Here is a 14469-nt window from a genome sequence, read left to right on the forward strand (position 1 = left end):
TCCTCCTCCTCCTCCTCCTCCTCCTCCTCCTCCTCCTCCTCATCATCATCCTCCACATCATCCGCCCATGATGCTAGAGGAGGCCCGAACGCGTCGAGTCGACGACGGAACTCTTCCCTCCACATATACGTATTTTGACTCGGGGATGGTTGGTCACTCAGGGCCACTTCAGCAGGTGCAGCCGTTTGTGCGAGGCTGACGGGGCCGGATGACCCACGCTGCGAGTATACATTCCTGGAGACGACTGCTCCTGGAAGCCCATCCTCATTGTCGAAGGAGATGTAGCACTTTGACAACCTTGACTTGGCTGGGCCACGCGCGATACGACTCTTCACCGCGGCTTGACGGGCCTTGTCGATGGCCAATCGTTCCTCGGTCCCGGCGCTGAGGATATCCACGCGGGTTGGAAACCCAGGGCTGCAGCCGTTGATGATGGTCTGGCCTCCCCAGTATTTGTCTGGGTCAAGACTATCGATGCATGGTTCATGCTCGTCTTCATCATAATCGTCCTCCAGCCAGGTGCCGACCTCGGCATAGAACTTGACACACTGCCCCATGCAAGCGTTCTCAAGTGCGGTACCACTGAGGCTGTTGAGCACTTCCGGCTTGCCATAGTACTTGACCGGGTCTAAGAGACGAGATGCCTTGGTGACCACGAAATGGTTTCGTGACTTAAACGGATCATGCTTTACTATCCATTTCGAGGAGGCCTTCAACACCGCAATTGTGGTAGCAGGGTTGGTGGCCGACTTTGTATATACTGCCTCGCCGAAGAAGTTGATGTGGTGGACCCAGTTTTTGGACTTTGTCCAGTATTGCAGACCGTTCTCCCAAAAAAGTTTCGGCTCCTGTGTAAGCGACATGCCTGTAGGTACTGCACTCGTATAATCAAACCCATCGCTGCAGTCGACAATCCAGGCGAGTCTTCGTTCGAACGTTCGCTCTGGTCGCTCCACGTGAGCAGTCTCTTGTGTCTCAGGTGCCACTCGAGGATCTCTAGGTACAAATGGACGTGCTTGTGGGTTGAAGGGTTCCGCCCGTCTCTGGTTGTGTTCCTCGGCCCCTGGCACGAATTCAACAGCACGGGGGTCCATCGTAGGCCGGAGGGCTTGCGATTTTGAGGGGTTGAGGTCGAGATCTCTGACTTCGGGTCTTGAGGAGGTATCCAAAAAAAAAGGCCTTCTTAGGACCTGACGTCTGAAACCACGTTAAGACGGTGAGGGCCTGAAGAGTTAAGAGAATGCTTACCAAGACGTTCTTCTCAGGGAAGGGGTCGGCGCCCGGTTTCGGCATTGGTTGAGATGGGGGACTGCCCTTTGTTCAGTTCGGCAGACCACTGCAGTCCAGAGGAGACCGAATCAAGAAGATAGATTGAGCTGTTCAGCAAGAAGGTAGAATGTTGATTGCTTAAAGTACAGCAACCGTTTGCAAAGCTAGAAGTTGTTTGACGGAATTTTTTGGAAGCCGGGTGATGAGTATGAATATGTTGATGAAGGTCATGGTGTAAACAGCTTGTGAACATCACTGCCAGCGGACGCCCAGGGTTATTCACGTATTCAAGGCTGAAGAGCTTGTTACCATGTTACAACATGTCCCAAACATCAGTGAATACTGTTAAACTTGAATAAGTGATTGAGTGTCCAGTAATCATTACAACTCCTGGGTGCCACATAATGTGTGACCCGTTGGGACGACTTTTCGCCATTATCCAGATATGAGAATGATGTTCTGTCTAGACAAGATGTCCGCTCTTGGAGCATCGACTTAGGATGTGTTCATGAGGTTGCTTGAGATGAATCAAGTAAAGACAGCCGCGCTCTGGAGTTGTTTGTTGTGTGTGTGTGTGTGTGTGTGTGTGTGTGTGTGTGTGTGTGTGTGTGTGTGTGTGTGTGTGTGTGTGTGTGTGTGTGTGTGTGTGTGTGTGTATCTATATACTTCTCTGCTCCGTATTGGTCGGTGGACGAAGGTGTACCTGAAAAGAGTATACAAGTCAAGACCTTCCTGGATGTCTGGTACCTCACTTTATCGTGGAGGAGGAGGAGGATGAACCTGGGTTGAATTGGATGCAATTACCGACTGGAGTTGAGCTGTGCATGACCTCTGTAGTAGCAAGTCTCTCTTGGATATATGAGACATGTATCCAGGTAATCTGTGTATGTCGTATCGTTGACCGGGGCGTTCATGGCTGTTTCTCAACAGGAGCCTTGAGAGCCTTGGACTCTCAATTTTCGTTTCTTCGCTGCAGGGATTGAACGGAGGTAGGTTGTTTGAAGAGTAGTAAGAAGACTTTGACGTGATAGTGGAATTCTCTCCCTAAGACGAACGAAGCGTTCTCTGGGCTCATTTTGCAGTTGATGAACCTTGTTCAGGATTCTCTCGCCACCGATAACTGCAGGTCAAGTGGCAGGTTTGCGAATCTCGACATCATGAGTCTGGCATTGCCCTGCTGAGACACCGCTATCCAGATTGATCTTCCTTGGTAAGACCTTCAATGGGGATAGTTAAGACGCGATGTTTGCCGCGCGCATAGACCAACATTCCCATCGCTCACAGTTACTTACGGCGGAATTTTTCCTTACTTCCAAACCTCCAGAGTCAGGCTGTGTCAATTGACTCTCGTCAGCAATCGGCTGACCTCAATGCCTTCTTTGTCCCAAAATCAACCCCCGGAGTGATAGGCTCGAGCTTCCTCCAGCTAGCAGCTGTGCAATCGAGGTGCCCTGGTGGCATATGAACTCCGCTCAAGAACAGCGACAGGTTTGTCCTAGCGCACTACGATCGGCCCTCATTCCGACAGACATGTGTTCTGTGGTACTGGGAGTTCATCCCCAGTAGTTCCGGTTTGAGATCGTGTTATCAATTGCTGACTCATACTCGAGTCGATTTTATTTTATTACGTGTCTGATTGAGGTACGTTGAAAGCAAATTGAGGCAGCCTCTGGCTACGCCTCCATTGGTACGGATTTGCAACAAAGCCAACAACACCTCGACACCCTGAGTCAAAATGTGCGGCGTCCAGATTTCACCCACATTGATTGACAGGCATAAAAAAAAAATTGGAACAAGTCTTAGGTGTCAACTAAAATTCGCAAGCAGAATGGAAAGTCACAACTTGGATATGCTCCGACGTCCAATAAACCGTTGCACATATCGAGGCAGACTGCATACGACGCTAGATCGGACCACACAAACAGCGTTATCACCTCGAGTCCATGCCATCCCTGACCGAGCCGCCCGTCTGTCCTTGCCGAAAATTCTGAAATCTTGATGACTTGTTCATTATTTGCGGTGATCTGGGCCGATATCAAAATCTTATCACAGCTGCAAATCGGTTGACCATCCAACTCTGCTTCATTAAGTCCGGTGATCTATTCTACATTTCATGTGCGACGACTCCAAGGAATACATCGCTCTTCGATATGATGTATCATGCACTTCGAGGGCCGGCCATCCTGCCGCCGTCCTGAGAATTCATGGTTTGACTGCCGCTGCATTGCCCAGCAACTCATCCGTCTTTGATGACAATAGGGACAAGCAAGCTTGATCTAAAGCACGAGGAGAGATGCCCAGGAGTAGAGACAAAGGTACTGGAATGGGGAGCCAGATGCACCATGAGGATCAGGTCTGCAAAGGGACATTCTTATAGGTCTGTTGCCTGCTTTCTCCTCGACGTCTCTCCTGTCCGAGAACCATCCAGGTTCTGTTATCGACGCCGGTTCACTTTTTCTATATCATGTCGAATTCTGCCCTTAAATCTATTGTCCCATAAAGTCTGGAATACCAAAGTCATTGTCTTTTGTTGTTGCCATTCCTTCCCGCTATGACTGAAGCGGAGTGTCAGCGTTGCACCTCCGAAGATTTCGGGATGAGAGGACGCGGAGTTCAGTTGGCTGTCCCATCGATCGTCATGCCTGTAGTGGCTTTTGTCTTGGTGCTTAACCGAATTTTCTCGCGTTTGAACATGCTGGGCAGACTGGGACTGGACGACTATTCGACCTTACTTGCTGTGGCAAGTAGATAATCCATTTGCTCCCGCTGTCTACTGACAATCTCAAGGTATTCTTCATCACACAATGTGGTGCAACTATTGCCGCAGTGAACCATGGTTACGGAAGGCCATTGGAAACGCTAGACTCACAGCAAGCTTCTCAGGCATTGAAGGTGAGACTCCAGTTTGATCCAGTGGCCCAGCACGCAACTAACGCGAGTTTCATGAAGTCCTTCTTCCTCCTCCAGATATTTTATAAGCTCACTATCAATTGCACGAAGATATCGATCCTGTTCCTCTACCGACGCATCTTCACCGATCGCGTTTGGTTTGTTCGGCTGTGCTGGGCATTGATATTAGTAGTGGTATGCGCATGCGTTTCCTTCACCGCGGCAACACTACTGCAATGTGACCCGATCAGTGGAGCCTGGGAACGTTGGAAAGGCAATGTCACTTGCGTCGACCTGTATGCACTTTGGTATAGCAACGCCATCTACAATATTCTGACGGATGTTACAATCGTTCTCATGGTTCCTCCGGTGGTCCTCAGACTTAGGCTACCGGCGCGGCAGAAGTTCGCGTTGATTTGTGTCTTTGGTCTGGGCGTTATCGTCTGTGTGGCATCGATCTCACGCCTCACGACGCTGTACTCTTCAGCTTCTGGCTCGGATGCCACTGCCGGGTCGTTTGTATCAACTATATGGACAACTATCGAGGCCGGCCTGGGTATCATATGTGCAAACTTACCGATGCTTCGCACTCCCCTGCAGAGGATGTTCCCCAAACTGTTTCCCTCCAGGCCAGGAACCAGTCAAGTGTCGGGGCCATCCGGGAGAGGCAATTCTGGTGAGGGCCATACTCTCGTTCTTGCAGCCAAAATCCACGCGGCGGATAACAGCCTCATTTTACCTCTACAGACCTCCAGCACAGGCATCAACCCTGAAAATTTTGTGAATGCAAACAGCAGCATGGAAGATACTTTGTTCTACACTCCGCCAGCGCCAAATGGACGCGGAGAAACATCACCGACTCGCATGAGGGCATGCTGAACTGTGTTTGAGAGTGTAGTTATGGGCAGAGGCCATGCAAGTTCTTACGGACTGCATGATGACAGCTGCTCTAGCGAAGTTCATAATTTGCAGATGCCAGAGTTAAGGTGTCATCGGCTAGCATTGTACGCTAGCGGATTCGAAGTAGAAGGAGGGCGCATGCCTCTTTGCCGACCATCGTGAGACCCATGGTGTGGCCGTTGTATGTATACAGAAACTGTAGTTCTCGAAAGATTGGTGGTTGAGATTGATTACTAAGTCAAACTTCCGCGGCATACTTGCCTGTTATGGACACCGTTCATGTCTTGGCTGCGATGGAAGGGAGATCAAGCTGGAGCTTCGACCGGGACTACATTGATGCAAACAGCTTCGGTCACCATTGAAAACAGCCTAACATCGCTTTTGAGTCTCCTGTACGCTTCAACTGACTTGTGCCTCCCTGTGTGCCTGCTGATCGGTTCTCTCAGCTCAAAATGTCGTTCGTCATCCGCCGAGGCGTGTCAACTCTGGTTCCTCCTAAGGCAAGTGCAAATCTTCCCCAGCTTGCTTGTAACCATATTAACGTCTCGTTACAAAAGGTTGCAAACCCATCTGTAAGTTCAAATCTCAGACAATCGCCTGCGTCATTGTGAAAAGTACCTTTCCTACCGAGTTCGAGCGAAGCGACTTTTCCCGAAAAATCAACCCCCCGCGGCTACCTTGTAATCAGTCATGGACATATCTCTGATTGGGAGTGTAGGGGCTCGGAGCTGCTGCAAATGCACAGCGCATGGCCAAAATTGCCAAGTTTTACGAACAATTACCCAAAGGGCCTGCGCCGCAAAGAGCACCTAGTGGACCATTGGGCTGGTATCAAGCAAAATACTTCGGCAAGAACCCATCTGCTGCCCGTACGTGAGGAGGACCCGGAGAAATTCAAGAGATACTGATAGAGAGTAGCAATCTGGCACGTCATTTTCGGCATCATGACCTTGGGCTATAGCATGGAATACTACTTCCACCTGAGTAGGTTACGAGGCACCCACGGCTGGAGAACGGATTGACTAATCTTTACACAGGACATCACAAGAACAATGCTCATTAAGTTATTCGCATGGTGGACTAGAGTTAGTTTCGGAACAGCTTGTACATAAAACAAAAATAAAGAGTTATTCGAGTTTGCCCGAGAATGACGCTCTACCTCTCTGGGTTCATCTGAAGATATGGGAAAGCAGTTCTTTGACGATGAATCTATTCTCGTGTTCTTCTTCGAGGTCGACGCCGAATGCTAGGAGCAGTTACTTCGACTGGTACATCACCAAGACCCACTATGGTTGGAAGGGGAGCGATCAAGTCTCAGGGTTTCAACCACCCCTTGCCAGAAGCTTACTCGATGCGTGGCCAGACAACCTCCTGAAGGTGAGTCTCGCGGCCAACACACACATGGAGGAAGTTGAGTCGCGTGTCCTTGATCGTAAAACGACATGACCGCATGGCCCTACCGCGGATGCTACTTTTCACGTGCTGTTACTCCAATCATGTCGCATGGCTGTGCGTGTTCGCCCGAAGATGTTTGGCCGGAGCAGCTCTACCAAAGTGATCTTCTAGTCTCGGAACGTTCAGCCGCGTTGATAGAAGAACAAGTGATATAAGGCTGATGATCAGGATCGAGGTGTTGGCTCAAGGACCCGTCGATGGGATAGAGAGGGAACTCTGCTGCGTCCTTTGAGACGAATACCTGATCTAGAAGCCAACACGAGGTCGCGTACTTGAACTGCGGGCCTGATGTTTAAGGGCACTCGTAGAGTCGAGCAGGGTTGAAAGACGGAGGAAATACTCGTAGTGGAAGGAGCGCCCAATAATTGAAGCGAGACTTCAATAGTGTCTCTAGGCCGAGGGTGAAGGGGCCTTACATAAGCAGGCCCCGGTCTCCGCCAAGCCCAGGTACGCTGCGCATTTTGGGACTATGACTTGCGCAGCCTCCTATCTCAGACTGACTCAATCACTACGAAATCGCCTTTGCGTTTGCTTTCTTCCTCTTAGCCCGGAGAGCACGCTCATCCTCGACTCTCTCTATTCCCTTTTCCCCGAAGCGATTGCGATCTCTCGGCGCTCCTGTGCGCCATCCGACCCTCCGACTCCAGGCCGGCAATCGTGGCAGACTCAGGTCTTTAACAGTAACTTACCCTGTGGCCTGTCACTGCCTGTCCTCTTGTCCACCGTCTGACATTCACCGCATAGTTCCAAGGAGGTTATGGCACAGCAGAGTGCACAAGATGTGGTAAACCAATCTCAGTCGGCGGGCGACAACCTTTCGTCCTCCGACGCACCTGCGACCACATCCACACCTGATATCAAAGTTTCCGGGGACGAAATTGGTGTTGGGGAGGTTGCACCCAAAGAGAATGGAACACATACCCTTGCGAATCTCAAGATGGACGACTTGGAGGATGCCTCAGGACGTTCTGACACCGACACCAGCCGAGCTGATGGCAGTGTCACCGGAGACAAACCTGCTGAGTCGAAACCACTCAAGAAATTCACCGCTAAACCTGTGAGTTTCGCAAAGTACTCGGTACCTAAAGTCGTCGCCGCAAATGCTGCCGCCAAAGGCATGGACAAAGGTATATGTTCAACTTTGTCTCGCGTGACCAGGCTAATATGATGTTCTCAGTCACTCTTCCCACGTTGTCCGCTTCATCACTCACTTCCTCTAGTCGACCACGTCTAGTCGCAAAGACAACCAGTGCTTTGCAAACACAGGGCAAGTCTTACAAGAGTGCTACGCCGGACCCTATGCAAGTGTGGAACAAGAACAGAGGTAAGACCTTCCATGGATATTTCGACTTTCCCGCTGACAGACATGAAGTCACACCTCAACCTTCAACGAAACATCTCACCGACGAAGAGCTTAAGCAGCAATACGGTATTCACTTGACGTCGCGGATTCAGGCAGATGGTGAGGGGAAAGAGGCAAAATGGGCAGACATTGATGACGACGAGGATGACTGGGCGCCGGAAACGATTGAATGGAATGACGGCACGAAGAGCACATTGACCCCCATCGAAGTCCTTCCCCAGGCAAAGCAGAAATCGGCAACTACTTCAGACGCTGACGAGAAGCCCAAGCCTGCTGCACCTCCCAAACCCCCAGCACCGCATTTCACAAGCTCCGTCGGTCCCAATGCCACAGTGTTAAAACTCGGGGCCAGTGCCGAAAGACAACATGCCCAAAAGGTTGCCAACCTACAGACCAAGACCCAGTCAGAGAAAACTTCGAACGGTTCTTCGAAATCGACCCCTGCGGTGGCACCGGCCAAATCACCATGGGCAGCATTACCTCCCGTGGACAAGGTATCTCCCATTGCGATCAATCCACAGCCTGTACCACCACCACAAGGCCGCTTCTCTTCACAGAACTACGCACAACCACCGACAGGCCTCACAGCACCTTCTCCTGCAACAGAAATCTCGGCTGATGACTTCAATCGTGCTTGGCGCGATGCGATTCCTGGTCCACCACGCGAGTTGTTTGTGCCGACCTCAGGACGATACGAGGCTGTGCCGGAAGGTCGCAGACGAATGTCCAGGAACGATCAAGGCTTCCGAGCCCCTGCTGTCCTTCAAAGGCCTAGTCAAACAGATCCACACGCTCCTGCTGAGCCTTCCGCAGCGTTCCAGACACATCGCACAAGCACAGATCAAGCACGACGTAGAGCATCATCCACCGTTTCTGGTGGCAGTGGATCATTTGGTCGACGAATGTCCTTCAAATCAGGCGAAACACCAACTTCAGTCTTTGGACCGTCTAAAAGCGATGTCGAGTCCCTTGTTCGACCCAGCTCTAAGGATGGCCCCTCATCGCAGACGCAGGTTCCAGCTTACCAATCGCGCGGCGCCACAGATCAGATGCCGGCAGGCTCTGCTCCACCAAGCGATGCTGATCTTGAGGTACAACGTGCTCAACAGAAAGCCTTGATGAAAGAAAATATTGAGCGTGCAAAACGACGCAAGATCGAAGAAGAGCAACGACTGGAAGCTGAGAAACGGGAACGCATTAGGCAAAAGTTGGCCTCTCTCGGTCCCGACCCTAAACTGACGAAGAAGCATGCGGAAGAAAAGACTGTGGAGGATGCGGGTACGGGAAAAGAGTCTAAGAAAGCTGCTGAAGAGTCCGCAGCGTCCGCGGTGCATGCCACCACTCATTCACCTCCCAAACCTCCACAACCTCTGGCATCTGGAGAGCCCCAGCAATATGGCATGATGAAGGTCCATCCCTTGGACTCGGTTAAGAAGCTTGGAGGTTCGTTATCTCGGCAACAAGATTCCCAGAAATTGCCTGTACGAGTCAAGCTGGATTCTGCAGGTTTAGAGGAGTCTAAGCAAGAAACCTCACAAATGCCTTCTCCAGTGGTAAATGGCGTTCGATCTGTTCCAGAATTGCGAAAATCAAGTGGTCAAGAGCCGGTTGCCTCTTCAGAGCCGAGTCCGAAATTGCCCAAGCCTAGCTCTTCAGGGAATGACGCAAGAAGTGGATGGGGAGATTTGCGCTCCGACCACCGTTCGCCCCAGGGAGCCAATCTATGGGGAATATCCAGTAAATCTGCACTTGGAAATGGTACGTTCGACCATGGACTGGCGGGATATGCGCCACAAGATCTGTCCCGGACATCTTCGTCGGTTCAAGGCTGGATGAATGGAAGGACGCCGCATACTGGTCGATCACCACAGGCCCAGTATGTGAATCATGCAGCGCCTGAGAGTCGATCGTTCTCATATCAGCCTCTGGCATCTCCCGATCAAGGCCCGTTAGCCGCTGATAGCGAAGCTGACTCACTCTTTCCCACTACCAAGCCCGCCCCGATCGCTCCCCCCCATTCTCAACAAGCTCACGGCCCTGGCGCTGTCCATAGCCTCCAGAACCCCCCTAAGCCTCATGCTATTGATGCGTGGGCGAATTTTCACCAAGTTGCGGGACAACAAGAGCGAGCTGAGAATGAAAGACTGCAACGTGAATTGGTGGCTCGGCGAGAAGAGGAGCTACGCACCGGAGTCCGACAAGGTCCTCAGTACACCTTCAACGAGACTTGGAAGCAAGTGCATGTCGGCGACCAGGCTGGTCAGCGGCATGTCGCCAACATTGCAGAGTCTGCTGTGCCTGCATCAAACCTGTTTGGTGCTGTAGGCACCATACCAGGCACAGATATGGGGTCACGAATGATGAGTGGGCCTGGTGGACGAGGATCTCGCTTCTTTCCACAGCCAATTGGTGTTCCACCACAGGACCGACGAGCATTCACTTACAGCCACCCCGAGCCGCCAAGATCACCATCACCGCCCCCGGCAGAAGAGTACTCAAGCTTCCATCCCGCTTTTGATGGAGACTTACGAAGTCCCAAGGTGCACTTCCCGCCGGCAAAGGCGGTAGTCAAACTGCCTCCTGTAATGCCACCTACGCCCCCAAGTCCGACACCGGTACAACCAGCTGATGTATCACATACACCGTTGACTTGGGCGGCGAGGGTTTCAGCCCCACCGCAGTCGTTCAGGTCTGCCTCCACTCCAATCGTACAGAACCCTTCCTGGCAAGAAAGATTCAATGGATTGCTGGGCAAGAAGTCCTCTCCGGTACCAGAACCTGTTCACTTTGCCTCGGCAGCTCTAGCGATTGCCCCTTCCTCCCGAGAGCCTCTCGATGTTCAACATGTACTTGTACCTGCCGCATCAGTGTCCATGCCGGTCGATGCCGATTCTGGCATCCCCGTGACTGAAGTGTCAATAGCGACGAAAGATGTGGAAAGCGAGGATGATCTCTTCGAGGATCGGGAACCAGGGTCTTTGCCGATTATCGAATTGCCCACGGGGGCACCTCCAATTCAGTGGGCGCCGTCATTTGCCTCGAGAATTGCTCCAGCGCCTGTCGACCCTGTCTCCAGACACCCCTTCATGGTGAACAATCTGCGGGAGTGGCATGGACCGTCGAAGCAACAATACGCCTTGATCCGCCTCCCAGGGCAGACAAAACCTATCAGAAAAGATATTCCAGTTAAAAGTGCACCACCAAGCAGTGGTGGTAAGTCACAACACCGGAACGGCGGAAACTCCGGCGCGTCGCACGTAGGTAAACGCAGCAGAAATCGAGATGGGCCACGGGTTCGACAGGCATCCAAGACGCACTGAGATATTACTCGGAGAAGTTCATTTCGGGAGAAGAAAGTGGGCGGGAGACGGAAAATGAGGCTACGGGCCGTCAGAATTGTTACAACAGCATTTTGTGGAATGGGATGTGAGGGTATCTCCCCATCACCATGCCGCAGAGGCAGTCACACCATCGTGCTTGTTTCCTGTATTCCATGCTTCATGTGCATATTTCGGGCATTGTAATACCCAACAATGCCGCGCCGGTGCCCTTGTTTTTTTTGGGGACACACAACACTGGACTTTTAGTATGGTTTTTTTGTTCTTTTTTTTTATCTTCGACCTTGTCACAAATACGAACACGGGGTCAAGAGGGCCAAAGCGGACCGTCAGAGTCTAAGCAGTAGTGAGGTACACACTTCGCAAGCACGGTACTCGCACGGGAGGTGACCTGTCTCTCGTTTTCGAGTGCCGCTGCCAAACCTTCGATCGGACTGGGGGATGGACTTTTCTGGTCCCTGTGTTTATTGCTTTGTGTTAGGCAAAGCGGGATAGTGAGTCACTACTCCCCGCGAGAGAGAGAGAGAGAGAGAGAGGAATAATGGGCACGAGTCGAAAAGTGACCATGTGAAGCACGGTTCCATTTTTACCATCCAAGAAGGATCGTGAAGAGGGGGCCAGGGTCGGGGGTCTGATTGGGGTTTTCTCGATGCTGATATCAGGTCTTGTGTGTCGTGCTTGACTGAGGCCAGGCCCAAATATCATGGCGGCTCTACCCTCTCACCGTCTAGTTCCCGCGAAGCAATGAGAAAGGAGTTTTAAAAACTCGTCTATCTTGTATGACGAACCGTGTTACCCTTTTTTATTCTTTTTGAGTTGATGTTGATTCTGTAGGGTTTCGTCCGTTGTCGTGTCGAGTTGTGTTGTGTGCCACCCGTGCCCTTTTTGATTCTTTGCTCTCTGGAAAGTTCACAAAGGTACAAGATGCCATCATATCATATTTTGTAACAGCCGAGTTATTATATTCCAGACTATGGACTACTGTCAACAAAATAAAATACCCATTCTATGTGGCAGGGGTGACAATAGATAGATATCTGCGTCCGTCGAAACGCAAGTCGAAAACGCAACTCGAGGGCGTACTGCCTAAGTACCTGAGGAGGTAACTGACATGTTTGGGTATAAGGAGAAGCATTTGGGGATCGTGGATGCAGAGGCAACGTCGAAAGTATCCCCGCGAGTCATGACTTGTTCTGGATAGGTGAATAAATTTGCGGGCACCGGTGAACCCGTTCTGGTGCCGGTGCTGGTGCCGGCTTGACGACAGTCAATCCGATATTGAAGCGAACCTGCTAACAATGTACTCGTCTCGTCGGCTGGGACCGGTTTTATGGCTTTGGAGAGAGGAGTTGGACGAATTCTTCGTCTATACCCATGTCGAGAAACAACCCAACGTCAGCAAAAACAGCGTTCCTTGATCAAGACCGAAGGAGAGGAGGTACGGTGGCAAGAAAAAGAGAGGAAAGACAAGTAATAACGCACAGTCTATGGATCCATTGTGATCCTTGTCGGCTTCGCGAATCATCTCGTCGATTTCGGCGTCGGTGAGATTTTCACCAATGGACTTCATGACTTGACGCAACTCGTCGGCTGAGATGGTGCCGCTGCCGTCCTTGTCGAAGACGTTGAAGGCGGCGCGGGTTTCGTCGGCGAAATGGGTCGCTTTGACGGTTGTAGACATCATCTTGAGGAATTCTGCACCCAAAAAAGGTTAGATCAGAAGCCCTTTGAACATGAGGGAACGGCAACGCGGCATCTGGGGGGAAAGGAAAGGAAAGGTGCTCGCAAGAAAAAAATTGGGCCGTACCGTCAAAGTCTATGGCGCCTGAATTGTCGATATCGACTTCGTTGATCTAGAAAGAGATCCGAGACGTCAGTATGGCATAATTCACAGACGGAAAGGAGGAAAGAAGCAGATCTAAACTGACCATATCTTGCAATTCAGAGTCCGATGGGTTTTGGCCCAAAGAGTGCATGATTTCGCCAAGTTCAGAGGCGGTGATGGTTCCTAAACATAACCCATATGTCTGAGTAAACGTGGTCCGTGATAAACAATGAATAGGCGGGCGTGTAAATGAATAAGATGGAAACAGCGCCGGCATGTGACGAAGAGCAACGATTTGGCAGCCTGATGACAGAAGTTGGCTAGCCCGGACGGTCGAAGACTTACCGCTGTTATCCTTATCCTGGAGTAATTGTGAGCCGATGATGCGAGATAAAAATACGAATGAAACCAGATAATTGATCATGAATCAACTTACAAACAGTGCAAAGACATCCTTGAAGGCCTTGATCTCTTCTTCGCCGAGCGGTTGAGCAGATATAGGAGTCTACAGTACAGCGTAAGGTGCGCTGCGGTTAGCTGCAATTCGGGGAACCAAATAGCGTCGTTTGAGCCGGGGAGAGGAAGAAACGAAAATTGGCGGGGAAAGGAATGTCTGGGTCATCACTGAATCTGTGCAAAAAGTGAACATACCATAGTGTTTCGAGACTTGGGGGCACTGGAAGTCCTCGTATCGATTTGAGGAACTGTAGGAGGCATAGCGAAGGAGAAGAAAAAGGTAAGGCGGAGGGGTTTGTTAGGCCGAAAGATATATAGTGGGATGATTTGTGCACACGAGTGCGATGATTGAATAAACCACAAAAGTTCAGATCAACTCAGGATAGGCCAGGGCCAGTGAGGCTGAAGAGCTACTGCACAAGGGTTCGTTTGAGGTGTGCCTGATGCTTGGTCTTTGGAGTCTGGATTCGGGCGTTCCTTGTTTCGCTCTCGCTCTCGCCGTCTGGCTTCTGATCGAGTCCTGCAGGGGGCGTATGGTGTCGTGCGTGTGGTGGTGGTGGTTGTGATGTGTTGGCCGTTTGAGACTCGCCAAGGCGTCGCGTGCTGTGGTACGTCCGTCGGTAGAATGCGGTGACAAAAGTCCTAGAGAGGCGAGTGTGTATGAACTCGGTAAGAGAGTCGAAAAGAACCTGGACCAAGAAAGAGCACGAGCTCAGGTTGCAGGATTGGGGGCTGAAAATGATGAAACGGGGGAGTTGGAGTTGAAGAATGGAGGGGTAGTCAAGTCTCTTGATACTTGGAATTCGTATCCGTAGGTAGGTTTGGTGAGGTCCAGTACAGTATCGTACTAGGTAAGAGTAACAACAGCAGAGGTTCTAAGCTTTGAGCAAGCTAACTAATGCAAGTTACTCCGTACAGAGAGGATCCTGAAGAGAGGGGACTTTGGTACAGAGAGGGAGTTCGGAGTACGAGAC

The 14469-nt window shown here is 51.1% G+C and overlaps 5 protein-coding genes across 5 annotated transcripts; 3 read left to right on the forward strand and 2 right to left on the reverse strand.

Moving 5' to 3' along the window:
• Positions 1 to 57: 57 nt before the first annotated feature.
• On the reverse strand, positions 58 to 1094 carry PV08_08045 (uncharacterized protein; the record flags this gene model as incomplete). Its single annotated transcript, XM_016382371.1, has 2 exons — positions 58 to 73; positions 130 to 1094. The coding sequence occupies 2 exons, from the start codon at positions 1092 to 1094 to the stop codon at positions 58 to 60; spliced, it is 981 nt and encodes a 326-aa protein (XP_016233074.1).
• A 2813-nt stretch (positions 1095 to 3907) lies between these two features.
• Positions 3908 to 5037, forward strand: PV08_08046 (uncharacterized protein; the record flags this gene model as incomplete). The annotated part of the gene is made up of 2 exons (XM_016382372.1): positions 3908 to 4006; positions 4057 to 5037. 2 exons carry the CDS (start codon positions 3908 to 3910, stop codon positions 5035 to 5037), a joined length of 1080 nt encoding a protein of 359 aa, XP_016233075.1.
• A 473-nt stretch (positions 5038 to 5510) lies between these two features.
• PV08_08047 (uncharacterized protein) lies at positions 5511 to 6121 on the forward strand (the record flags this gene model as incomplete). Its single annotated transcript, XM_016382373.1, has 4 exons — positions 5511 to 5630; positions 5777 to 5927; positions 5977 to 6042; positions 6096 to 6121. The coding sequence occupies 4 exons, from the start codon at positions 5511 to 5513 to the stop codon at positions 6119 to 6121; spliced, it is 363 nt and encodes a 120-aa protein (XP_016233076.1).
• A 1149-nt stretch (positions 6122 to 7270) lies between these two features.
• On the forward strand, positions 7271 to 11196 carry PV08_08048 (uncharacterized protein; the record flags this gene model as incomplete). The annotated part of the gene is made up of 3 exons (XM_016382374.1): positions 7271 to 7640; positions 7691 to 7837; positions 7886 to 11196. 3 exons carry the CDS (start codon positions 7271 to 7273, stop codon positions 11194 to 11196), a joined length of 3828 nt encoding a protein of 1275 aa, XP_016233077.1.
• Positions 11197 to 12580: 1384 nt separating this feature from the next.
• On the reverse strand, positions 12581 to 13756 carry PV08_08049 (uncharacterized protein; the record flags this gene model as incomplete). The annotated part of the gene is made up of 5 exons (XM_016382375.1): positions 12581 to 12909; positions 13022 to 13067; positions 13143 to 13400; positions 13476 to 13544; positions 13691 to 13756. 5 exons carry the CDS (start codon positions 13754 to 13756, stop codon positions 12581 to 12583), a joined length of 768 nt encoding a protein of 255 aa, XP_016233078.1.
• Between the last annotated feature and the right edge of the window lie 713 nt (positions 13757 to 14469).

This window comes from Exophiala spinifera (genome assembly GCF_000836115.1).
Source record: "Exophiala spinifera strain CBS 89968 unplaced genomic scaffold supercont1.6, whole genome shotgun sequence".
In the NCBI taxonomy this organism is placed as follows: domain Eukaryota; kingdom Fungi; phylum Ascomycota; class Eurotiomycetes; order Chaetothyriales; family Herpotrichiellaceae; genus Exophiala; species Exophiala spinifera.